Below are 27452 nucleotides of genomic sequence, written 5' to 3'. Positions count from 1 at the left end.
GGGCAGAGGGGGCAGGAGAGGGGCAGGGGTCAGGAGAGGGGCAGGGATCAGGAGAGGGGCAGGGAGGGGAGGGATGGGGAGAGTTGCTGCTGCTTCAGGGCTTGGCCCCTGTATTGCTGCTTGCAGCTATATTAGCAATTGTTATTGTCAGAATAACAATTCTTCTTCTTCCGCCAATGGATGTCTATGGCAGCCCTATGAACCGTAAGTAGGAAAATGATGAAATTTGGCACACTTGTAGTGATGGCCATGAATAGTAAAAGTAGCAATTTTTGAGTCTCTAGGACCAACTCTATAGCGCCACCAGCAGTTCAAAAATTCAACATTGAAATGGTTATTACTTTTGAACCCTTTGATCTAGAAAAATGAAACTTAGTACACCTGATTCATCTCATCATGCTGATCAGAACCAATATCTTACATTAAGACTCCGCCCATTACAGTAGTGGCCATTTTGAAAAGTACAGTATGCAGTTTTTTTGCTACTCCTCCTTCAAAATTTCTCCAATTTTGTCCAACATTTGCTCAAATGATCTTTGGACGAAGCCGCACAGAAATGACTGAACAGATTTTTTTTATTCATCTTTGTTCAAAAGTTATGGTGTCGCAAACTTAACGAGGTCCACCCAAAATTGGCTAAGAGGCTGTATCTCGGCCAAAATTGGATCAATCGAAACGAATATTGGTACACTTGATTGGAAGCATTGTTTGAGGGTCCGTGCCAAAGTTGGGAACAGCGCCACCTACGGGTCATGAGATATGGAAAATAGCTATTTTGGTCAATAACTTTTGAACAGTTTGTCAGAAAATCATAAATGTGGTATCTATGGATTCCTTGGGTCATGCCGAATCCATGCATACCTATTTTGCCAGGATGGGATGTACCACGTGTCCGCCATTTTGAATTTTGTCATAATTTGCAATAACTTTTAAACTATTTGACATATCTTCACAAAATTTAGTATGGATCATCGACACAATGTCCTGAAGGTAAATGAGAAGATTGAGCACAGCGCCACCTAGTGTTCCAGAGATATAAGGTCTTTTGTAAAAACGCTTATAACTTTTGTAAATATTGTTCAAATTTTGATTTCTTTATGTCATTACATTCTTTGGCTTATGCCGATTCCGTCGATATCTCATTTGTCATTTTCCAACAATGTGACTATCCGCCATATTGGGACAAATGAAAAACAGTTTTTCGCTACTCCTCCTTCAAATCTTGCTCAATTTTGTCCAAAATTTGATCAGATGTTCTTTGGACTGAGCTGCACAGAAATGACTGAACAGATTTTTGATATTCGCTACCGTTCCCGAGATATTCATCTCCAAATTTGACCTAGCCTGTGTATGTTGCCTTATGCCAGTTACCTTAGCATAATAATTGGTTAGCATGCTAACCAGATGCCATTCTTTCTAATGTGGCTCTTAAGCTATCAGGATAACCATAAGCTAAATTAGCATTAAGCTAGCTTAGCATGCTAATCTCGTTAACATATTTTTGTGTGCTTATTCTTACACTGAAGCCTCTCCTCTGCAGCTTTGAAATTTACGTCCTCTGAGTGGCGCAAGTTGTTAAACCATGTGTCATGAATCCCGAACCATTACGGTCGTGGGTTCGATTCCTGTGTGGCACATGTCCAGACTGAAGAGGTACTGTGGCCTTAAGTGGTGGAAAAGTTGTTTTAGTTCCACACATGATGTGTATCTGAGAAAGGATCTCCATAAATATAACATGCAGCAAATTTATATAAAACATCTTCATATTGAGTTCATTTTCACTTGTACTACTAAAACAGCTCTTTTTTTTTTTTTCAAATTTAGCACACTTGTAGTGATTGTCATGAATAGCAATTGGACCAATTTTAGAGTCTCTAGGACCACCTCTATAGCGCCACCACCAGTTCAAAAATTCAAGGAAGGGCAGGAGAGGGGCAGAGGGGGCAGGAGAGGGGCAGGAGAGGGGCAGGAGAGGGGCAGGGGTCAGGAGAGGGGCAGGGATCAGGAGAGGGGCAGGGAGGGGAGGGATGGGGAGAGTTGCTGCTGCTTCAGGGCTTGGCCCCTGTATTGCTGCTTGCAGCTATATTTTTAATTGTTGTTGTAATTGTATAACCTTTTTAATAAAATAGCAAATATATATATATATATATATATATATATACAAGGATAGATGTAAAAAAAATCTTAAAAGGTCAATATAAGCCTTATTTTTATTGTGTTTTATTAGTGACACATATGGGTAGAGAATATATTCCAAAACTTTCTGAAAATACAGTATGAGAACAATTAACTGCACAATTACTAGAAATGTTTACCTTGGATATTATAGAATTTGCAAGCACAATTTGTGAAAAAACAACAACAACAACTGTGTTTCCAACTGTGAACCAATTTTATATATATATATATATATATATATATATATTGTCCTTGCATTCTTTCTTGTGGCTCAGTCACACACCTGAATGAATGGCTCATTATGTATGCAGCCTCATTATGCGGGGGCATTGTCTCCTCAGGTGTGAATCACGCCCACTCGCATATTGCCTTTCCAAACAAAAAGTGTCTTACAGAATTTAAATCAATGTATTGTTTTATGTGAATGATTAGGGAGGATGATTTTCACATCATTTTGAAGAAAAAAACTCTAGGTGACAAAATGCATTATTCAGAAGTCTTATGGACACATATTTAGTATGCGTTTTGTGGCCTTATTTCAGAAACTTTCATTTTTAGCTTTTTTCAATAACCATGCATAAACATTATTCTTTCAAAAATACAAACATGTACATACATGTTACTCACATATTATGGTAGCCCTGTTTGTGCTAAATAGAGTGTAATTACACCTTTGCCATCAATATGTTTATAAGCAACTGAAAAAAGCACAAATGTCAGGGCATCTCAAGGACCCCAAAACATCTCAAGGACCCCAAAAACACCTCAGACCCCAGAGGGTTAATCTCTCTCTTTCTGTTAGAGACATTTGAATGTGAGATTCTGGAAACGAGATCTAAATGTTGTGGACCCGTCAGGTCGGGAAATAAAGCGGGTGAACACAGAGTGTATTTTAAGCGGTTGCTGAATAGAACCTTGTGGGAGCGGGACAAAAAAAACAGTCCCGTGCAGACCTCCTTAAACCTTAGGTGTGTATGTGTGTGTCCCGAATAAATAATAATAAAAAAAGGAATAAAATTCAAAAGTCAGACTGTAAGCGAATGAGGCATGATTGCTATTCACACTTTTATTAAAATGGCTGTAATCTGTTACCACAATAGTACTTGATCTGTTTTAAATGATCTCATTGATATATGCCTAAGGTGTTAAATTAAAAATCAAAATTAAAATTTGTCTAATCCAGTAATTAATTTTTTCTATTTTTGATCTGAGCACACAATCAGAAAATGAGTCGTTATTCATTTTTTCATTTTAGTTGAGGAAATAAATAATGGAAAAACAAGTGTTTTCGTCGTCAACTTTCCTCTTAAGACCTTTGGACAAATACATTTTATCCCATCTACCTCTTAGCTAACTTCACTCTGCACGCTAATTACTTGTAGGCCTATGTAACAACACATATTGTAACATTGTGTCATGTGATGAGGTGGGTGACATGGAATTAAAGGCCCCGTGTTGAAAAGAAGCCGATCACTGCTAAAATATTGTAAGCTACAAATGTATTATTCACAACATTGAAATGGGAGGTGAGCAGTGGTGTCAAAAGTACACACTTTTGTTACTCAAGTAGAAGTATAGATACTGGTGTTTAAAATGACTCAAGTACAGTGAAAAAGAAATGAAAAAGTACAGGCTCTAAAACATACTTAAAGTAAAAAAGTATAAAGTAACCCTAAAAAAAAAAAACGCTTAACACTAGACTCGTTGGACCTCGTATCATTGACACAACTGTTAGAAATAGAAGCTTAATTTAACAACTGATTAGTGTTAACTGATACATATCAAACAAAAACAATGCCCTCAAAGACAACAAACTCGATGGGCATGTTTTCCTCAAACTTTATTGGAATGCAAATAGACTTTCAAACTGAGGTAGTAATATTCAAGACATACCCTGGCCGGCAAAACTATCAGAACATTATTTTAGCAGCAAATGACTGTGACTTCAGTGTCTGTGTATTAAGGAGTGTGCTTGTCAGTGCGTGTTAAGGAGAGAAATATACTGCGTACATTTGAGTGTGGGTGGACAAAAAGAGAGACAGAGACTTCAAACTGAGACTGCAAACCTATGCAAAAGAAACCCATTCAAAACATGGAGTAACTCATATGCTGTATACAGAGAAACACTACCAAAAACAAAAGCAAAGTTTTGCACATGGCACTAGGAGAGTAGGAGAGTGCAAGAATGTACATTGTGTATGTGCAGTGAGTGTATTTGTGGCAGTGGTATACATCTTTGTTGTGCATTATTCCCTGAGTCCCATCAAAAACTTGGGAGTAACTTACTAAAGCGTACCCTAGGTACATATCAGAACAGTCTCTGAAGCCTGAAGTGCTTGACTTGGGACTTTGTGCAAGAACAAAAGTGCATGTCAGTCCATGTGTAACAAAAAGAGTGTGTCTGTTGGTGTGACTGTGTGTGTGATTGTGTGTGTGTGTGTGTGTGTGTGTGTGTGTGTGTGTGTGTGTGTGTGAGAGAGAGAGAGAGAAAGAATTATTGTAATTATGCCTGTGTGATGTACATGTCCATAATTCCCTTAAAAAAAAACAGGCTATAAAAGTGGACAAATGCTACATATCAAAACAGTCTCTGTAGCCTGAAGTGCTTGACTTGGGACTTTGTGCAAGAACAAATGTGCATGTCAGTCCATGTGGAACACAAAAAGAGTGTTTGTGTTGATTGTGTGTGCGTGCGTGCGTGTGTGTGTGAGAGTGAGTGAAAGAGAGAGAAAAAGAATGAAAGAAAGAGAGAGTGAGTGAGTGAGTGAGTGAGTGAGTGAGTGAGTGAGTGAGTGTGTGTGTGTGTGTGTGTGTGTGTGTGTGTGTGTGTGTGTGTGTGTGTGTGTGTGTGTGTGTGTGTGTGTGTGTGTGTGTGTGTACGTCAGTATTCCTGTGTTTGTGTATGACAGAAAGAATACATTGACATACCCTATACAATCACCAGAACCTTCTGTTTAGCTTCAAAAGAAGCTGGTTTTCAAAGTTCTTAGAATCAATACGTGCCCTTTTTGGTCTGAAGATCAGTCCTGCTGAACTAAACAGTCTCTCGCAGGCTGCTGAGGCTGGTAGTGCTGTGTTAAGCCTCAATGACAGGTTGCATACTGCCGGGAAAGACTTAAGTGTATCTACTGTATCACCTGGGCATCCAAGGTAAGTCTCCAGCTGTTTAGCACTTTCTTGGGAACTGGTCTGTTTGATTGCAGAAAAGAAGTCCTCCTCCTCTGAAGAATGGGAGCTCTCACCTTGATTCTCCACAGTTTGGTCTTTCAAGTAACTTTTGATATAGTCAAGGCCTTTGAAATAGAAAAACAAAATTAGGACCAAATTGAACCATGGAATTGGATTACAACAATGAAATTACAACACTGAAAGATGGCACAATGATTTTGATCAACTTCATATGGCTTACATAAGGACACATATTGCTATTTGGATTGCTTGGTATGCACTTGTGTTACAAATAAATAACATTTGTGTTTTACAGTTTTTCATATATAGAAATAAATAAATGTTGGCAGCCAACCAGATATAGTTCAGCTTTTAAAAAATAAAAAAGGGCAGGTACATACATGGGTATCTTCAGTGCACTGCAGACAGCTGCAATGGCCCGTTCTCCATGTTCTCTGGCAATTCTCACAATCCTTTCCACTGCTAAGAAAAGGGAGTTCCATCTTGTTGCATTTGGCCTCAAGAGCTGGAGTTTGCAAGTCTCCTCAATGATCTCTGCTGCTGTGGTGGATCTTGCACTTTTATTCCACAGACTCCAGCACTTTGAGAATGTTGAGCGTGAGACCCTTTTGTAAACCGTGTTACTATTTGCCTCCTCAACATCAGTTGTTGACACCAAGTTGAGTAGGTGGCGCAGCGATGGTGTTTCGGAAGCTGATATTCCAGGCAGTCGTCCTCATCCAGTATGGCTCCAGCTTCAACAAACTCCATGCTCTCAGTGCTATCCTGCTCTTCATCATCATATTCATCATCACCACCATCATCATCTCCTTTACCACTCTCTGCTGCTAAATTGTTATTTTCATCAGTCTGACCATAAACCCTAAAAGCTTTTACGAAATTTGAGCCATTGTCAGTTGTGGTGCGGGTAATCTTTTCACGGATATTAAATTCACTGTGGATATCGTTCAGAGCACTGGCAAGGACAGAAAAAATATGAGAACCTTTAGGCTGTCTGCAGGCTAGGGCAGCGCAACATCTCGTCATAGTCTGGGGGTCTATCCAATGTGCTGTGACACCAATGAATCCACGCCTGTAAGCTGTCCAGCAGTCAGTTGTAGTGGCAATGAACTGAAGTTCACTTAGAGCGGTTTTCAGATTGTTTTTCATTTCCAGGGAAGCCTTCTCTACTTTGTTCACAACAGTGTTGCGTGAAATCACTTTAATATTGGGCTGGAGATGTACAAGATCTATGAAACCCTGCTGCTCAACTACATTAGGTGGGTGAAGGCCTTCTATGATAAAATGGAGGACTGATTTATCCAAACTGGCCTGGGACACTCTTCTGGTTTCCCATAACTTAGCTTGCTTGGATGGTGGGCTTTCATCTGGTGCTCCTTCTGGCTTTCTTCTTAGGGCGTTTGAAGTGAAAGTTTTGTATCTCTCCAGATGATTAGGGTGTTTTCTCTGTGGAAAAATATGCATCATTGAATCATCATCATTAAATCATTTACAAAAACACACATTATCAACCTGATATACTTTGTATATCTAGCTACATTTCTCCCTGTGCTTTCCAATTAGGACGGCCACCTTACCTCACACTTCTCATCTTGACAAAATAATAAATAAATAAAAAAAGTGCATTAAGTTGGGTGAGGAAATGGAAAGAATAGGCATGACCTCAAAGCATTGAATTTAAACCGCATTGAAACCAACAGGGCCGCTCAAAACAAATGTGATAAAGGGCTGATATGAATAGCACCTAACCTAACTAACACATTTCTTGTGGGTACCACTGATACATACTAGGGGTGGAACGGTACACAGAAGTCACAGTTCGGTTCATACCTCAGTTCAGACATCACGGTTCGGTACAATGGAGGGAAAAGCGAAAAAAAATGCAGAAGAAAAATGCAAGCTTGTGCATGTCTCAGGCTGTACCACCAAAGGAAAATAAATTACTTAAGCCTTGTATTTTTTAAATAAGTTTTATTAATAAAGTAAAGGCATAGAACCAGTTTATTTGTAGTGCACTGATAATAGTTTTATATAATTAGTTTATTAATTAAATTAATAAAAAGACAAAAAGACCTTGAGATATGTAATTTTGTATCTGAATGAATTGAAAATTAAATTGCTACATTTCAGATTAATATATTTGTTTTCCTTAAAATTAATTAACAGTAACAAACACTTTGCAGTTTGAATGATGCCCTAAACAAAATGACGGAGTATGTTCTAATGTTTCCACTGTTCGATCGCGCCCGCGCCTCACACACACACACACACACACAAATATAAGTAAACACTTGGCGACTTTTCAATCGCGCCTCTCTCTCTCGGAGCTACAGATTCGGTGTCCATAAAGAACCCCCGTATCTAACAGTAGGTCCGCATTAGATTAATTAATTTGCACGCGGGTTTTATTTATTTTTATATCGTGTATTCTCCGTGTATTATATTCATGCACCGAACCGTGACGCCCGTACCGTTTTGGTTCAATACGAATACAATCCACCCCTAATACATACTGAATATTAATAGCTTAGTATTTAGTGGTGCAACGGATCATCATTGATCCGTGATCCGTTCGGATCAATATCTTCGGTTCGGCACACACGTGATCCGCGGATTAATTTATGAAAAAAAAGAAAGTTGTGCGCATGTTCAGTCCACACACAGCGTGGTCATGGCGAGCGGAGGAACTTGAACGCCCCGCGTCATTTAAATCCCCTGTACGGGAGCATTTTGGCTTCCCTGTCAAATATAATGATGAAGGAAAGAGGTTAGTGGATAAAACTGTGACGATGTGTAGGCACTGTGGCACAAGAAAGCCATATTACAGTTGGGCTGTCAACGAATATTCTAAATTCGAATATATATTCGAATAGTTTTAAAAAACAGAATATCGAAGGTGAAAATTAATATTCGAATGTGGAAAAACGCCCGCGGTAGCAGAGGCGCGGCTGTCTGCTTTGCGAGTGGGCGCGCTGCCTGAGGGGTCAGGGACAGGTCATTTTATTTAATGTTAAACAGAAACATTACTAAAGTGTTACGTTACTGTACTGACTGAATAGATATTGCATGATCATTGCATGGTTAGATATAGTATTTTCCACTTCCACTGGTTTGATTATTTACCGTTTCAAGTCAAGGAAAAAGTTCCATGTTTACCACAGCACAGCTCGCGAGCGTTCAGTGTCGGTTCTATATACTGTAAAACTTCAATTAATGTTAATATTATTTGTTTCAGTCACTGAATGAAGCCTGCTATATTTGGGACAAGAGTCGCGACCTTAAATTGCTTGCACAAAACTCTTGATCAGCACTCAACATTTGCTTATTTGTTGTTTATTTAAACCGCTATGAACCGCAGAGAGCGTGACTCCTCATTCGCGCCGCAAGACCTCCAGACGCGCGTAAACGCGTCTTTACATTGACTTAACATTGAAAACACTCGCGCCAGACGCTTTATTCGCGCTTGGTGTGAACACAGCATGGGTGAGGGCGAGAGAGAGAAAGAGGTCTGCGGTCTTGGCCATTAGTTGATTTACTTGTTTTTGTGTAGGTAATACGTTGTCACATATGTTTAAAAATGTTTAGTTATGTCTCTTTGTATTAATGTGTCCTGTTATTGACGTAATGCGCGTCATTGACAAAATGCGCAACCAGATGTTCGAATAGTTCGAATATGTGTTTTTTTAGAGGGAATATTCGAACGTCATTTTTGAGCAATTTTGACAGCCCTATATGACAGTGGAAACACATCAAGCATTGGTCCATGTTTAAAGGAAGGACATATGCCTTTTATGTTGCACTTTAAGTTGTTTTTCATTAATTATGTTAAAAAGAAGATATTATGCCTTGTGCACTTTAAGTTGATTTTATATATTTTATTTTAATAATTTAAAAGTGTTAATAAACAAAAAAATTTTTTTTTTTTTTTGCTGATCCGAAAAATGATCCGATCCGTTACTCTGATCCGAGAAACGATCCGAACCGTGAGTTTTTTGATCCGTTGCACCCCTATTAGTATTACAGGGTTTCCCGCAGCACTTTGCAGCAACACACGCCAGCATATTTTCAAACATGACCGAACTAATATACAATGTAATGTAATGTAACTAATACAGGCTAACGTTAACTGCTAACTTGGGACTCTTCAGTAGGCAACTGCTAACGTTAGCCCCAAAGCATGTCTCGGCATGCTAGCCAAGCCAACCAAACCAATATTAGCTTAGGCCTACTCTAAAATGAATTAATATAATAATAACAAAGAAAACAGCTTACCTCTACATGTTTCTTTAAATTGGAAGGCGAGTTCTTGAAAGCCAAAAGCACATGGTTCTTTGGTTCGCAGTGCATTCTCCACGAGTCGTTTTTGCTCCCAACGATTTCGAACAATTCTTTGAGGTAAGGCCAGGGATGTGGAAGGTTTTGCTGGTCGCCATCACTAGAACTACTACCAACGTTCTCTGTGCTTTCAGACGCTTCGGACATTTCGCCAGACATCATGCTCTTGCCAACTGAATCTCTTTCTGACACATTTGCCGCGGTTTGAACGTGCACTTCGTTTTGTGCCATGCGCAGAAAAGATGGACAGCCTACACACCAATGACATCTCTGAATGTTATGGGTGTCTGTGCCTCATCCAATGACGCTGGAAATCAGTCTAGAAAAAAAAAAAACTAGAGTAACGAGCTTGTTTTTAAAATGTAAGGAGTAGAAAGTACTAGGGCTGAACGATATGGACAAAATTTCATATCTCGATTTTCATGCCAGATATCTCGATATCGATACAATACGATATGACTACGTAAGTACTAAAAAAACAATACATTTAGAGTTTGTAAAATACACACTGATGTCTATGGAAGAGGTAATAATAATCCTTTCCATTATAATTCGACACGTTTTATTCATATCAGATACACATTGTGTAAGTAACTTCAATGTTTACTCTATTCTATTCCCAGTTCACCAGCCACTTACTTTTAAGTATTTCGGGAGAAGTGGATGAATTCACGTGTTGTAAACATAGAGGTTGTAAATCCAACAGATCCGATTCTCTGAACTGCGTCTGCGGCACAAACTAACACGGCGGCGCCCATCGCGCATACAGCTCAACTAACGCGATCGTTATAAAGGTGTTTAAACAACAAGATACTTCCACTTGCATGTATTTGACAATCGGAATATCAGATATTTCATGCCATAGCTAACACATTTGTGAATATTCTGAATAAAAAAGGAAAAATGACATAAAAGCAGATCATCATTCATTCAGCGCTGTTGCTGCTGCGGTGTGTCACGTGACAAGCAATGACGCGTCACCATGGAAACGCCACGCCCCCCCCCCCCCCTCCTCTCCCCCCATAGTTCCCACGTCCCTGGTAGTGTGTGCGCGCTGGCTTTAGCAGTGCATTCAAGGGCTCTCGTAAAACTGATGTTTGTTGTGACTGCCAGAGTTGTATGCAGGGCGAGCGCGGAGAGGGGAAATCAATATCGTCTATATCGTTGCTTTTTTCGATAGTAATATCTTGAAAGTTCATATCTCGATATAGATACGATAACGATATATCGTTCAGCCCTAGAAAGTACAGATAATTACATTTAAATGTAAGGAGTAGAAGTAAAAAGTTGGCAAAAAAATAAATAGTAGAGTAAAGTAAAGATACCTAAAAACTCTACTTAAGTACAGTAACGAAGTATTTATACTTCGTTACTTGACACCTCTGGAGTTTAGACAGAGTTCATTAAGAGTATTTAATGTGTATCCATAGGCCTACTCTGTGTAGCTGGCCCGCCATCTACTGGCTAAAAATAAAAATAATAAAGTTACTTGCCGACCCCTGCTTTACAGGGTCGCACACCACCAGACTTGCCCTCTTGGGACCCAGGAACAGAGGAATTTGCTCTTTCTTTGCAGTGTGGGTACCGCTTGCTTCGCCCTTTTTTTGGGAGCCAGTGGTGGAACAGACGCACACACAAAGACTCCACCCGGCCCTCATCCGGGGGGAGGGAGTGGATGACCAACTCCAAAGCACCCTCCTCCATCCCTGAGCGGCCCGCTCAGGAACGCTTTCGCTGTCACTTGCCACCTGGCTTGGCAGCGCCTAGAGTGGGCTGGGCGTCCCTACTGCGGCCGGCTCTATGCTGAGGCCTGGCTGGAGGCTGCTGCAGAGGCCCAGCGGAGAGGCGGCAGTGGAACTCCCTCGGCGACGAGCAGGTGAAGGAACTGCCACCGGCGGCGGTGGCAGGATGTGCTGGATGGCCTCCGCCTGTGCTTGGGCAGCAGAAAACTACTGGGCGCAGTTCTCCGCCGCATCGGTGGTTTCACCGATTCAGCATAGCTGACATTTCTGGATCTGGCTCGGGCAACGTTACACTCCCAGAGGGAGATAACGCAGTCGAATCATCATTTCCAGAGGTCAGCTCACTCTCCGATGCTGCAATCGGCATCCTGTCCCCTGGAGAGGCCCCGAATGAAACGGCTGGTCGGTCCATTACAGAGGGACCAGCGCGCTCAACAGGGGGCTCCACCGGCTGCAATGTGATAGAGGAGTGAGGGGCCCACAGGGATTGATTACCGGGCAGGGAAGCCTCACTATGATCCTCTGATCACCCATCCCACACGGCACGGTGGCGGGCCGTGGTAATGGGGACTACGCCTTCACACATGAAGGCAAGTCTCGATCTCAACACCGCGATAGTCATATCCTAGAACCCAAACTATTCACAAAAGCTGCTTCAGCGTGCTGCATATATACACATACATTATATACATGAACATTCTACAAACACGTGATACAACCATTGTGACGTCCATTTGGGGGGACAGGGGACGATCGCATCCAGAAACGCATGGGTGGAATAGCATCTTGAAAAAGACGCAAACGCACCCGTGTTGCTCTTTCAGGAAATGGGACCCATCACCAGTGCCGGAGCACACAGGGGAATGACCGCGGCAACACTGAACAGTGAACTGAAACAGTGAAGCACTCATTTTTCCGCCCTCTAACCAGCCGTCAACAAACACAGAAATTTGATGCTGTTAAAACAGCAGTTGAGAGCTCAAAAGCTTGCGACCACCGCTGCACTGCGCTGTAGAAATCACCAGCACTGGGAGTCTTTTCCAGAAGAACACCAACACATTTGCTCATTGTATACAACAATACTCTTCAGAGACATCAAAAACGATCAGCTCCAAAACAAAAAGCAACTAGTGCATGCATCCACTTCTGTATTTATACCTGTACCGTGGGGTGGAGTGTGTGACGCAAATTCACGCACGCCAATTTGCATTGGCTCGTTCAGTAGTACTCGAAGAAGACAGGCTCCCAACCGTGATCCCATTCAGTCGACGTCGACTATGTCTGACGTTCTCGACTGAAAGGGAGCTACTGTACACTGCTCACTAACAGCATATTACAATGACTACCGTTTCATAATTAAAGTCCCCACTGAATGAGCCTTTAATACATTCATCATTGGCAGCACATTCATGTTCATAAGCTGCACAGAAACGTTCAACATATTCTAAGAGGTTTTAAGTTTCTGTTTTATTCATAAATAGTTCTGTAAATTCTATCATAAATTTAATTTTCATAACATTCATTTTTTTTACTATATTTCTTTTCATCTATCAAATGGTTAGTCTGCAGATACAACAAATATTATCATTATTGTCGCAGTCCCACTACTGTTTACATAAACCAAAATATCATATTGCTCATATCTCAATCCCCAAGTTGCACAGACAGCCTTTTAGCTGCTTGCTCCTGTAATTCTTATCATATAAATTTAAGTTCTCTAGACATCAAATGTCATGCATCCTTTTACTGGATGAAAAAGTAAAAACCTTTTTTCTCCTGGCAGTTTGACTTTATCTTTTCTTTGCGCTCTGCCTCCTCTAACCAACACAATATTTTTGATTTATAATGCACATACACGTTTAACACAACAGCCCTTCTGTTATTAACTTCCCTCTACAAGCATTCAAGCTAATAGAGCTGTTAATCAAATTAGGAAACAATATGGAACCCTAGCGACGAATCCCAGAGACATCAACGAATGTTTCAAGGAATTTTATGAAGCTTTGTATGAATCCCGGACTTCCGTTGCCTCTACAACCCTTTCCCACTTCCTCCAATCATTACATCTCCCCAAATTAGATGATGCAGAACAAGACGTCATTAATGCAGACATAACATTAGAAGAAATATTTGAAGCCATCACATCATTCCCAAACAGTAAGGCCCCCGGACCTGACGGCTTTGGAATTTTATTTTATAAGAAATATTCTCAGAAACTTGCTCCCCTGATGCTGAGGTTATTCAGTCATTCTATTGTCAACCAAGAATTCCCACAATCAATGTACAATGCCAACATTTCTTTAATTCTTAAAAAGGTAACGAGGAAACGGATCCAGCATCGTATCGTCCCCATAGCCCTCTTGAATTTGCATCTTAAAATTTTCACTAAGATCCTTGCTAACAGATTAAATAAATATATAACAAAAATTATTCATCTGGATCAGACCAGCTTCATCCCAGGGCGCTTTTCCTTCTTTAATGTGAGATGTTTAATGAATAATTTATATTCAAAACATGATTCTCTCTCGAATGTCGCCATCTTATCTCTGAACGCTGAAAAAGCCTTTGACCAAATTGAATGGAATTATATTATTTCAGTGCTCCAGGAGTTTAACCTTGGAGAATCATTCTCTCTATGGGTGAAAATGCTTTATGCCAAACCCAGGGCCTTGGTGCTCAGTAACTTCGATAAACTAGCTCTCTTAAAGGAGAACTCCGGTCAATTTTAACATTGAGCAAATTTTTTTGTAAATTTGGAGTGCTGTCAGTACAGAGAACAACAACAAAAATCGGTGTTGCCTACACCGTGTTATTCTCTTTTTAAAATTTGCACCCTGTTGACTTAAATGGGGCAAGTTTTAAAACTGCTTTTAGCCTCTTAACACCTTGATGTGTCATTACAAGTGCCCAGCCATGTGAGTGATTCCTTCAGCGTGAACACGGTGAATCTGACTGCAGTAGATGTGAAAGATATGAATAAAAGTGATGTTAATTCAGCCAGCGCACATACCTGTATTTACTTCCTGTTTTCGGTCAAAGTCCACAGTAGTCGATAGTCGATTGTCGAACTCATACGATCCAATATTCACGCGCGTGAACTCGACAATGCACTTTTATCATGGACAGATGCACTTTTATGATGGACAGATGCACTTTTATGATGGATAGATGCACTTTAATGATGGACAGATGCATTTTTATCATGTATCGATGCACTTTTATGATGGACAGATGCAGGGCCGGCCCTGACCAATTTGCTGCCCTAGGCAAGATTTTACCTGGCGCCCCATGCATCAACACTCATAATAAATCATCATATTAGAATGATTTCTAAAGGATCATGTGATAGACCGGATGTCACATGTGACACTGAAGAATGGAGTAATGATGCTGAAAATTCAGCTTTGCATCACAGAAATAAATGATCATTTAAAGTATAATAAATTGAAAACAAATTATTTTAAGTTGTAATAATGTATCACAATATTAAAAAAAAATTCTGTATTTTTGATCAAATAAATGCAGGCTTGATGAGCAGAAGAAACTTCTTTCAAAAACATTAAAAATAGTAATGTTTCCAAACTTTTGGCCTGTACTGTATCCCCCAAAAAACTGCACAACTGTAGAGTAAAACATTAATAAAAAAAGTGATAATAAAAAATGCGTCTTAAAACTGACATGATTGTACAAAATCACAGTCTGGGGACTCAGAACTCAGAACTCAGAACAGCTGCTAACATTAAGTTTAAGGTACAAACAACTGCCATGAAATTATAGTATCTTACTCCTATGCAATAAATTGTTCATTCACTACATCTCTTTACCTCTGTCTTTATCCTCTTCTCTTCTTTTTGGCACTGTATCTATCGCAGACTATGCTCATTTATAATGTGTCATGTAAATTCGGCCTTCCGTCACAATCAGGAAACTTTCACCGTGTCTAGCTGGCGCGAGCTGCCAGGCCCGTTTCTACGAGCTGTGTGTTTAGCAGTGCTGTCCACATTGGATGCGGCGTCGGGCACGCTACACAACAAATTACCAACAACTGATCGCGCGCGCGCTCTGTTTCTGACGCACTTCAAGCACTCGATGGGCGGGGGAAGATTGAAGAGCCGGATTTTTTTTTTTTTTTTTTTTTTTTTGCTTTATTTGGTAGTATTTCGAATTAATGGTTTTAAAATAGTAGCCTATTATAAAAAAAAAAAAAAATTTCACTCGTTCACTCATTCTGGCGCCCCTATGGATGCGTGGCGCCCTTAGCATTTGCCTATACCGCCTATGCCGCGGGCCGGCCCTGGACAGATGCACTTTTATGATGGACAGATGCACTTTTATGATGATAGATGCACTTTTATGATGGATAGATGCACTTTTATTATGGACAGATGCAGTTTTATGATGGATAGATGCACTTTTATCATGGACAGATGCACTTTTATGATGGATAGATGCACTTTTATGATGGACAGATGCACTTTTATGATGGAGATGCACTTTTATGATGGACAGATGCACTTTTATGATGGATAGATGCACTTTCTATGATGGATAGATGCATTTTTATGATGGATAGATGCACTTTTATGATGGATAGATGCACTTTTATGGACTTCAAAACAGAAACAGCCATTCTCTGCCAATATAAAGCTTGGAAGAGCGAGGACATTTTTTTTATATAACTCTGATTGTGTTTGTCTGAAAGAAGAATGTCATATACACCTAGGATGACTTGAGGGAGAGTAAATCATGGGCTAATTTTCAGTTTAAAGTGAACTATCCCTTTAATCTTCCATGAAGAGAATATACAGTTTGTACAGTATTAAACCCATTACGTCTATGATTGATTGTGTCACTGTGTGTGTTTTCTAGTGTGGATCATGGAGGAGAGATCAGGATTACAGCAGGACCACGAAAATGTACGTCTACACATCACACACACACACACACACACACACACACACACACACACACACACACACACACACACACACACACACACACACACACACAATCTCACAAACACACACTCTCTCTCACACACACACACACACACACACACTCAAACACACACCCGCACACACACTTATGCACACTCACACACTCTTACACATTCTCACACACTCACACATACACAAACACATGCTCACACACTCACTCACACACACAAACAAACACACAGACTGACACTCACACGGACACTCTCTCATCAAAAGATCTCTCTCTTTTTCCATTCACTGACACACACACACAGATACAATTTTGAATATTGAAATTACTGTACCAGATTTGAAGTACAAACATACAAATGCTATAAGCTAATTTTCATTTTCGGGTGAACTATCCCTTTAAGCACAATTATTGTTATCCACTTTAGTATCACTAAATGTATTTAACCCACACAGGCAAACTGGCTTTCTCAACAGGTCTATGGGAATTATAGATGTGGTAGATGTGCTCATTGCACCAACACTATAGACACTAAAACATTCAGTCACCCACATTCCGGACGAAAATATAACATCAAAGAATTTATAAATTGTCTATGGACCCATGTCATTTATGTGCTGATGTGCCCTTGTGGCCTTATGTATGTTGGCCAAACAAAACGTAACCTCAAGCTGAGAATCGCAGAACATAAGGCTGCTATCAGAAACAATAACCTTGACTATGCCATTGCTAAACATTATATAGAGAAGAATCATGGTTCTGCTGCCTCCCTCAGGTTATTGGTATTGAGAGAGTATTGCCAAACCCTAGGGGTGGTAACATAATTAAACAGCTCTTGAGAAGAGAAGCTTTTTGGATAAATGAACTGTCTACGGTGAAACCCTATGGTATGAACGAATCGCAGGATTTGAGCTGTTTTCTATAAATATGGGTTATAGGTAGTGTTGCTTTCGTCAACGAAAATTATGACTAAATATCGTCGTCACCGAAACTTTATCACCTGACGAAAACGAGACGAGACGCAACATAAATGCTGGTCATGTGACGATGACTATAATTAAATGTAAAATGCAATATTGTTGATGAATAAAAACGAGACTAAAATGTCTCTTCATTTTCGTTGACCAAAACGAGACGAGATGAAATGTTATAACGTTACGACAAATGAGAGACTTGTGTGCACTGAAAAAAATGATTCGTTGAATTTAATCAATTTTTTTATCGTAAGTTGGTTGCACTCAATGCATTTGTTTAAATGTAGGTAAAATCAATTAAGTTGAACTTAATCAATTTTATTTAGTCACATTAGTATAAAAAAATTAGTAATTACACCCCTATTTAATTATGTTACTTCTACTTAAAGGCAGGGTAAGCAGGTTTTTTCAAAAAAAAAAAATTCCAAAATTTGTTTAAAATGTCTTTATATACCAATACATTATTAAAATGTAAGTACTCTGAAAAAGAGAGTATAAAAATTGAGTGTCTGTAGTCCTCACAGGACTGCAATACATGGATTTCTCGGCGACCTCATCACTGCTTGCGCACGCAACCAGGAGGCAGAAAGACCCGCGGTCTTCGTACTGGAGTAAAGGGTTTAGGCTAGTAGCATAGTGGTGGTGTTGTCGCTAAGTCAAAATGCCAAGGAGTTGTTGCGTAATTTATTTACATGCAGGTCTATCTGTTGTTTTTCTGCTCATTTAAATTATACATGTTGCAAGTAATTCCAAATCTAGGCAAATGGAAGAGTGGGACAGGAGGAAGTTGTATGTTATATTCTTTCTATTCATAATTTGACGAGCTGCACATGACCACATAGCACGAAGTTGTATGCATCAAGGGATTTGTACGCTCTAATCATTTCTCTTATACACACTTGCTTGAATAAGATAATTATGGCTATATATATCAGGCCATACAATTGCTGGCCACTTCTTGTCATCCACAATCCAAATAGCGTCATGTATTGCGTAGGGATCCGGCACGATCTCACCATTGCTGAGAGTACGTTTTATTTATTATTTTTGCCGCCAATGCCGCGTAGTTTTTCACCTGTATTTAACAGCGCTTCATCAGAAGTACAAATACAACAGCCGTTTTTTAAATCCTATCCAATGGTTGAAAGGAAAGGAGTAAACACGGTTACTAGTAGGTTGTGACGGCTGTCAATCAAAATGTGGAGCGGTGTATTCGTTCCATGTGTTTCCTGTCAGAAAACAAATAGATAATTTGGTAAATTTAAATTTAACAGAACTTATCAACTTGTTGCCTGCTGTGGTTGTTTTACATCCTTTCTAAAAAATATGAACGTTTTTGGTTTAATATATTCTTAATATATAAGACGGTCAATGATCTAATTTCATGTTTTATATTTTATTTGTTCATTGTTTATTTTGTTGGGTTTTAGTTGGAGTTGGTCAGAACTGTTTAAAAAATAAAATAAAAATAATAATAATACATTTATATATATATATATATATATATATATATATATATATATATATATATATATTATATATATGCATATGCGCATGATGCCTGCTGCCTTTGGGCTCAGTGATGTTGAATTTAAATGACATGTAAAATAAAGACATGTGATGTTACATAGTGATGTAATGGTGTTTTCTGGAAGGAAAGGAACTAAAGAACAGAGAATTTTTATCAGCTGAAAGGCAGAATACAAATGTTTTTATTAAATTAGATAAACATTATATAACAGTTTCAGGTTATGTTTTGGTGTTGGTAACATGTCCCACATTGTCCCACACAAACTTATAATGGTCCCACATTTGGTTTGTTTGATGGTGGTCACCCTAATTACATTACTAACTTAGTCTAACATGATAATTCATACATGCATCACAGTATGTCCGGATTTTGATTCGTAAACAGTTGGACGTTTTACATAATGTTATATTAATATGAAACAAAAACAAACAGATCCAACTCTGAAATTGCAGTTTATTATTGAGTCAACAAGAAATTACAAACAATGCGAAATCTACGTTAATTACAATGTTCTTTTACAGAACTCGGCATAACAGCTAGCGGTTTTCTGCCACCTGGATGCGCGCGCATCCGGTATTGTTTGTATACAAGAAACCCGTGTATAAACCATAGACTGTAAAAAATATGGACAAAGCGTCTGTGACGTCACCCATAGACTTTCTGAAGAACGGTTTTGAAGCCGTTTATGGGGGGTATGGGCGGCGCCATCTTGGGAAATCTTGGGAAATCCTAACCCTGCCCACCTTCTGACACAGCGTGCGTCACTCAGCTCGCTCTGCTACTCCGGTTATCTCCGTGTATATTTTAGGCAACGAAATATGTTATAAAACACCATACTAACTCTTTTCGTTTTCATTTAAAGAAATCTTAAACATTATAGCCACACAAATGTGGTTCAGGCAACGCGTATTGATTATATTCACTGCACATAACGGTTGCCTATTTATGAAAAAACTAAATATAAAACACAAACCTGCCTCTTTTCGTTTTAAATATAATATAAAAATATTAAACATTTTAATATGGTCCAGGCAATATGTGCATTTGTACTAAACAACAGATTTAGCAGTAAACAACATTATAGATCATCTTCGTTGTATTAAAATTTAAAATGACAAAACTCAACCCAGTCTCTTTTTGTTAAATTTCAGTTTTATCAATATTAGCCATTATAAAAGTATAAGTAAAAGGTATAAGAAGCTATACAAATAAAGCAAACAATTCAGTCAAACATACAAAGTCAGCGCTCTAGTCTAACCATACGGTAAAGTTAAATAGCTTATAAAGTTATGAAACTTCCCCTCAGCCAAAACGATTGGCCAGGGAACAAGTTACAGATTCACAAAACCAAAAATCGCCCGTTAGATATAGACAAGACGAATTATACCTCATGTTTAACCACTACAGAGACGCCAGGGTCAGCGGCGAACGACTAGCCGAGGAAAAGCTGTTGCAGGCGGGGTACATGCGCCGAGCGCCCGGTCATCGCTGGATCTCACAACTGGATAAAATTTTCATAAATCTTTAAATAAACCACAGATTTGAGCTTTAAACAACTACATTCTCGCCTGAAAAACTCTTAAAACTACATTTCATGATACAGAAACAGTAGTATTATATTTCAAATGTGTTAAAAAATGGCGCTTCTTATGTTGTCATTCTCCAGTTGGCGCAGCCTAAGCTGTCAATCAAAGTTAACCACGCCCTTATTTGTCATATATTTTATATCTAAATACTATCTAAATTAACGAGTTAGAAAAAAATTCACTACCCTCACCGTTGTCAGGCACTCGGAACCTATCGAAAAATACAATAAAAGTTCATGGGACCAACCTGTAAAAACATGAATTTATGCTGTGAAAACGGACATTTTAACATGGCGGCTATGGACATTTGCTCCCTTTTGGGACCTTCCCCTAGCGGATTTTCGATGTATTGCAGTTTTTCGCACTTCCGGGTAGGCTTCATTTTTCAGATGAGAATGTTGCCCCTTGGTATAAACACAGCTACCTTCCTTCTGTGCTCCTTCCAAAGTCACGCCCCCAAAACACATGAACGCGCGACGCCAACCGCTCAGCTGGAGGACGCGTTTGCCAGCGCCGTTTACCACATCATGTCAGAATCACATGTAATAAAATACCTAACTTTATCATTATGAATATAAACAACTGTTACGGCTTCTGGTTGGATGAAGTAGGAGGCAAACTCGAAAAAGTAGAATCCAAGGTTTTAAATCACAATATCACAAAAGCAAGGAACAGGGAGTGTGTGCTCAGACAAAGATCACCTAACATAAAACATTGACCGACAAACACTGAGGAAACACACTGGGGTAAATACACAGGCAAACAGGATGATTAACAAGACACAGCTGACACAGATGAACTAATTAAACAGACCGGGGAAAAAACAGGACTAGACCAAAATAAACAGAAGACAGGGGAAAACGATCACAGAAACACTGAAAACACAGAAACAGAACTCAAAACTACAACAACAACTAACATGGCTGTTAGCACTCACTATCAAGCTAGCATATCGATTAGGGCTGCACGATATGAGGAAAAGCTGCGATGTGCGATAACATTGTTTAATATTGCGATGACGATATGACTTGCGATAAATATTCAAATGTGAATGTTAGCTATACTGTTCCCATGTCTTAGTGCTTTAATAGGTTCTTTGCGTGATAGGTCAAACGTTTATTACCTGCCTGGTTCAGATTACACGATTTTAACGCGATATCGGCACGATCCGTTTGATGTAGGGTGTCGTGGGGATTCGTAAATGACAACGGGCGTCGGGACGCAAGATTCGATCGCTTCATCTCGTATAGTGTGTCATAGTGGGCGACAACCTACGTCGCATCTGCGATGCTTAACAACATCATGACAAAGACTAGCATGTTTAATTTTTAACGGTCCTCCACGACGGTTCCGTCAAGAGTGAGTGAGTATGTGAGCGAGAGTGTGTGTGTGCGCGCGAGTGTGTGAGTGAGCGAGAGTGTGTGTGTGTGTGTGTGTGTGCGCGCGCGAGTGTGTGTGTGTGTGTGTGTGTATGGAATTATTCTTGTGCCAATAATAATGAACGTAGCTTTTCAAGAAACTAATGGAAATATAAACTGAAACTGAATAAAATATCTTTGAAACTGAAAAAGAATAAATCGCAGGCAAATTTTTTTACTTCGTTTTTAATACACTGCATGTTTTGCTAACTATTTCTCATATTTCAGTCGCTGATCTGAACTTGCAAATGCGCTTCCAGAGTTTTCATTTGCGCTTCTGGAGTTTTCGTTTGCCGTTCTGACACATTTCTCTCGTGGGGGCGGGGCTAGTGGCAGTGTGTTCTCATTGGCTACTGAGGTTTTGACTGACAGCTTATTCACCTGGAAGTGAAGACGTCAGTGTTGTGTTTACATGTGTGGATTTAAGCGTCTGTAATCGCAGCTTTCTATTTCATTTTAGTGAAATTAAGTTATGTTTTTTTTATTTTTATTTTTTTATCTGTATTTACCTGCTGCTACTACTTTGTCGACAGAAGCTTTTAGGAGCACAAGAGATCTATTCAGTCTATTCAGGTGTAATTGTACATTAAAGTACTGTATATAATACTTAAAATTGTAGTGTCCAATGTTTTCAGAGAATATTTGTTTATTCCTGATGATTATTCTGCTTGTTAGGCTCTGATTAGGTTGAGCTGTTACAATTTAAGGAGAATACTAGCAAACGTGTGTGATATATTCAGCCGTCAAGAAAGTTTCACTTCAGGTAATCAAGGTTGGCAACCATGGCCATCACACTACTCATTGTTAGCATGATATACATTTACACCATCAAAATTAATGATCACTTAAATAAGAGGAATTTAAACAATATGAAAATTACAATCGTGGCCTGCTGTCAGATACAGACCTCAAAGGGCATTTCACTACATATGTCACACAAAGAATGTTCTTGTTGCCATTTTTTTTTTTTATTGATAATTGTATTTAGTTATTTCAATTAATTAATACTATCTTCTAACATTTAAAATTGTAAATATATTTTAACAATCATCAACCGTTTCAGTTGTGACTTCTACAACCAGTTAAATTAATGTAATTGAAAATATGAATTCCAATAAATTTACATTCTTTATTGTCACTAAAGCATTTACACAAGTATCAGAGTGAAGGTCTTGGATGCAATTATGTTGTGACAGGAAAGACCAGAATCCACAAAACATTAACTGCATACTATACATGTAATGCACAGTATTCTCATGATATACATTACTATACAAAATGCACAATTACAAATACAGAATACATTAAAAAAATTCATATACATTTTAAATGATGCAATGATTCTTTGAACAGTTCCTGTTGCAGTACAATAGCAAAGCAGTGACTGGACACAAGCAGTGCAAGGATAGTCCACCCAAAACATGAGAATTCTCTCATCATTTACTCTCCTTCATGCCATCCCAGATGTATATGACTTTCTTCTTCACATAAACATCTAGGGGTCAATGACAAATAAGGTTTTCAAGAAAAAAAAAATATATTTTAAGCAAAACAGTTTTAAGATGCATTTTTATGTCCAAAAAAATGTATGGTGTTGATTTATATTTGTTTTACAGCATTTTAGGCAGCATTAATTCATTATTAAACAAGATTTCTGATTTTACCACCCAGAAAATGTCAGGTGGTGCGACCATATATTAATTTAAAATAATATACATTTAATGTACTTAGCACTACTGAGACTTGTAAATATGAATCATTGTAGTGTCTAAAATGCATATCACATGGTAAATTCCCTTTCTATTTCTTTATTTATTGCCCTTTTATTCCAAATCATGTAAACGGCTGCTTTTCTGTGTGTTCAAACACCCATTTTTCCATAAGGACTTTTTATGTTTTGTTTTTAACTGTAAAAACAATTTATATACGTTATATAAAGGCTTACAGTTATATTTCTTACTTCATTTTGCAATTGCAGTGGGAATTGATACATTTAAATATAAATTTGCTGGTTGCACCACCTGACCATGACCGGTCGCACCACCTGACGTTGTGATCAATAATGATTGATATTCACAAAATAAAAAGAAAGATATGTCAATGAATTTTATTCAGGTTTCAATTGGCTTTTTTATTTTAATCTTCTGACCAATTTATTTATCTCAATCATATAATTAAGTTTCATTAACAAGAAAGTGCAAAAGAATACTGCATGTTAAGATAACATTTGATCATCGCTTCTTTAAAAATATAACTTTGAAACCTCAAGGAACACATTTAATAAATGAGAACATCTTTTATATGGAACAGTGAATTAGTGCAAATTTTGGGCCCAAAAACATTAAGGGCAGAATTCAATCTACTGCTCATGCAATTAGATTCAGTAGTAACAGTAAGTCAAGATAAAAAAATAAAAAAAAAACATTTGATCATCGCTTCTATAAATCTAGAAATTTAAAACATCTCCAGGAACACATTTAAAAACCGAGAACATCTTTTATAAAATGTCATATCATGAATCAGTAAATTAGTGCAAATATTGGGCCCACAAACATAAAGGGCAGAATTCAATCTACTGTTCAATAGATTCAGTAGTAACAGTAAGTCATGAAAAAATAAAATAAAAAACATTTGATCATCGCTTCAATAAATCTAGAAATTTAAAACATCTCTGGGAACACATTTCAAAACCGAGAACATCTTTTATAAAATATCAAATCATGAAACAGTGAATTAGTGCAAATATTGGGCCCACAAACATTAAGGGCAGAATTCAATCTACTGTTCAATAGATTCAGTAGTAACAGTAAGTCAAGATAAAAAAACAACTCTTTTCAAATATAATTCAAAATCATGCTTTCAGAAAGCACAAACTGTCCCAATCTGTACTTTTCAGCTTTGAATGGCGTGTATTGAGGCGCTCTGGCTTAGAAATCACTTCCAGCACATCTGAGATGTAATAAAATACAATGTCAAGAGGGTGAGGCCAAATGAACACATTCTTCCCTCCTGACTGCTGCATGCAGCTCACCTCAATCTCATTGCCCACCACCTTGAGAACTTGCCCCACAAAAGGTTGGCCATCATACTCCACAAGTACGAATTTCCCATTCAGATCTTTGGGGTTTTCTTTGGCTTGGGGACTTGTGGGAGGGACCTTGGTAGTATTCTGGAAGTCCACTTCTGAGGGATTGTGACACTGGCAGATGTCTGGTCTGCTACAGAAACAGGAGATCTCCCTGTGCTGGATTTTGCCAGGTTGTGCAGTGGTCACCTGATGGATTTTTAGTGTTCCTTTCACAGCTAGAACACTGTCTGGAAGAGCCTCGTCATATCTCTCAATGTCTTCATCAGAGATCCAGTAGTACTTGATGCTTGACTCCTTTTCCTTTAACAGCTTGTAGAGATGCTCTGGGGTCTGCACATCTGCTCCTCCTTGAACAGCGGAGTCTGCAACACGTTTCACAGCCCCACCAACTCCATCAGGAGCCCCTTTGCCATGGGACTTTTCGGCGAAGTTCCATGTCACGCGCTTGATGCCAGAGAGAAATGGTACTGTGCAAAGGAGATAAAAGTTTTTTTTATTCCTGTACTGAGTGACAGGCCCATTACTCATGACATGTAAAGTTGTTGGTGGAGGATTGCACCTCTCCCTCACATCCTTCAGCACCGGTTCTAAGTGGGCCCATATAGCACGTTCATCATGCCGAAGGGATGAAGAGATGGTGGCATATGACTGGCATCCATGTGCTGTATAGGCCACACATGTGTGAACTGTGGCCTGTTTCCTGCTTCCTCCGAAATGAAAAGCTTGGACTTCGCTGTTCAGCTTGCATGAAAAATTTTCTGAGAAGTCTACATGAAGGCAAACTTCATCCTCTGTCAGGGTTTCTTTTAATGCTCTGAATTCTTTGGCTTGGTGCAACCAATTGAAGTGATGCTTTGCCAGAGAATCAAGTTTCTGGCTGAACAGCTCGAATAGGTTAGACCATGTTCCACTTTGAGTCGTCTTAGCAAAATTTGTGAATGTCTTCTGTCCATCTGATTTTTTCTCTCGTGACCACTGCTGCCATGTAACAGGTACTTCCTCCTGAGGTACTGCCACCTCTATCTCATTGTAACAGCACTTCGTACAAATCCGATACATGCAGTCTTTGCTTTGTGGATCACACACAATTGAAGTCAGCAGCTCTGAAATTCTGGCAGTTTGCAGAAGACCTTTCTGGTGCAGCTTGTCTACTAAAAGCTTGACATTTTCGTGGTCCAAGCATGCGCATGTGTTCCGATCTGATGCTTTGGGTGGTGTTACATAAAAGGGACAGTGGCGAACAAACTGTATGATAGCGATAAAGGCTTCTTTATTTCAGAATTATATTGAACATGAAGTTCAGTCAGGGATTTCGTTAAGATTCGCCTCTGTTGTTTTTGTTTTTTTTTGGTTATTGTGTCCTTTTTCCCGGGTAGCAGGCGACTGTTCTCATCCCGACAGAGAAATTTAACCACTTCTTCTTTTCTCTCCAGGGCAAGTTTCTTTGTACCCCTTGGCTTGTTTCTTTCGCTGACTGTTTTTTTGCCTTTCTTAAACCTTTCCAAGCTCTTCCGCAATTTCTCAGAAGTTTGTTTTGTAGCTGCCAATTGCCTTTTTAGTTTTAGCATTTCCTTCCGTAAGTCTGCCTTCTCTTTTTGCAAAATTCTGCAGCGTTTTTTCACCCTTTTTTCTTTCTCTGGTGTTGAGGATGCTTGTGGTTGCTTCCCATCCTGCACAAACATGTTTGCATACTCCTGATCAGGAGGGTTAGGCTGAGCCTCTACTGGAAGATCGACTGGATCATCTGCTGCTGATGAATTCATAGATTCAGGTGTAAAGTTCATTATTTTGTCCAGTGTCCTTGTCCCTTCCCTGTGCTTTTTTTGGTAGTCCCTCCATTGCTGCCTCGTTTTTTCTTGTTGTGCTTTGGAAAGCTGACTTATTGTTTTTTTCATTATTTTTCCATCATTTTTCTTTTTTTCATAACTAAAAAAAAAGAAGAATGAGTGGGTGATTAAGATGTAAACAAGCTTACTAATGGCAATGTACAACATACCTATCTCTATAAAAGATACATGGTTTCAGACCCCTTCTATTTTAATTAAATGAAAATATATGGGACATGCAGGTGAAACTCAAAGAATTTGAGTATCGTGCAAAAGTTCATTTATTTCAGTAATTCAAGTTAAAAGGTGAAACTAATATATTATATAGACTCATTACATGCAAAGTGAGATATTTCAAGCTATGAAAACCTTTTCACAATATTCTAATTTTGAATTCGGGAATTTTAATTTTCTTAAGCTGTAACCTATAATTATCAAAATTATAACAAATGAAATATCTTGAAATATCTTGCTTCGCATGTAATGAGTCTTTATAATATATTAGTTTCACCTTTTAACTTGAATTACTGAAATAAATTAACTTTTGCATGATATTCAAATTTTTTGAGTTTCACCTGTACTATATAATTTGTAAAATAAACTAATTTACTTTTCTGTAATGCTGTATGACACTGCTA

General features: G+C 38.8%; 1 protein-coding gene across 1 annotated transcript in view; it reads left to right on the top strand.

Moving 5' to 3' along the window:
• LOC311289536 (protein NLRC3-like) overlaps positions 1 to 27452 on the top strand; it is a 106164-nt gene that overhangs the window by 62128 nt on the left and 16584 nt on the right. Inside the window, exon 7 of the mRNA XM_084407614.1 lies at positions 16314 to 16360. Within this exon, the coding sequence (XP_084263740.1) occupies positions 16314 to 16360 (47 nt within the window). The remainder of the gene's footprint in view (positions 1 to 16313; positions 16361 to 27452) is intronic.

The sequence above is a fragment of the Rutilus rutilus genome (assembly GCF_951802725.1).
Source record: "Rutilus rutilus genome assembly, chromosome: 4".
NCBI lineage: Eukaryota > Metazoa > Chordata > Actinopteri > Cypriniformes > Leuciscidae > Rutilus > Rutilus rutilus.
This window is presented reverse-complemented; position numbering and strand designations above follow the sequence as displayed.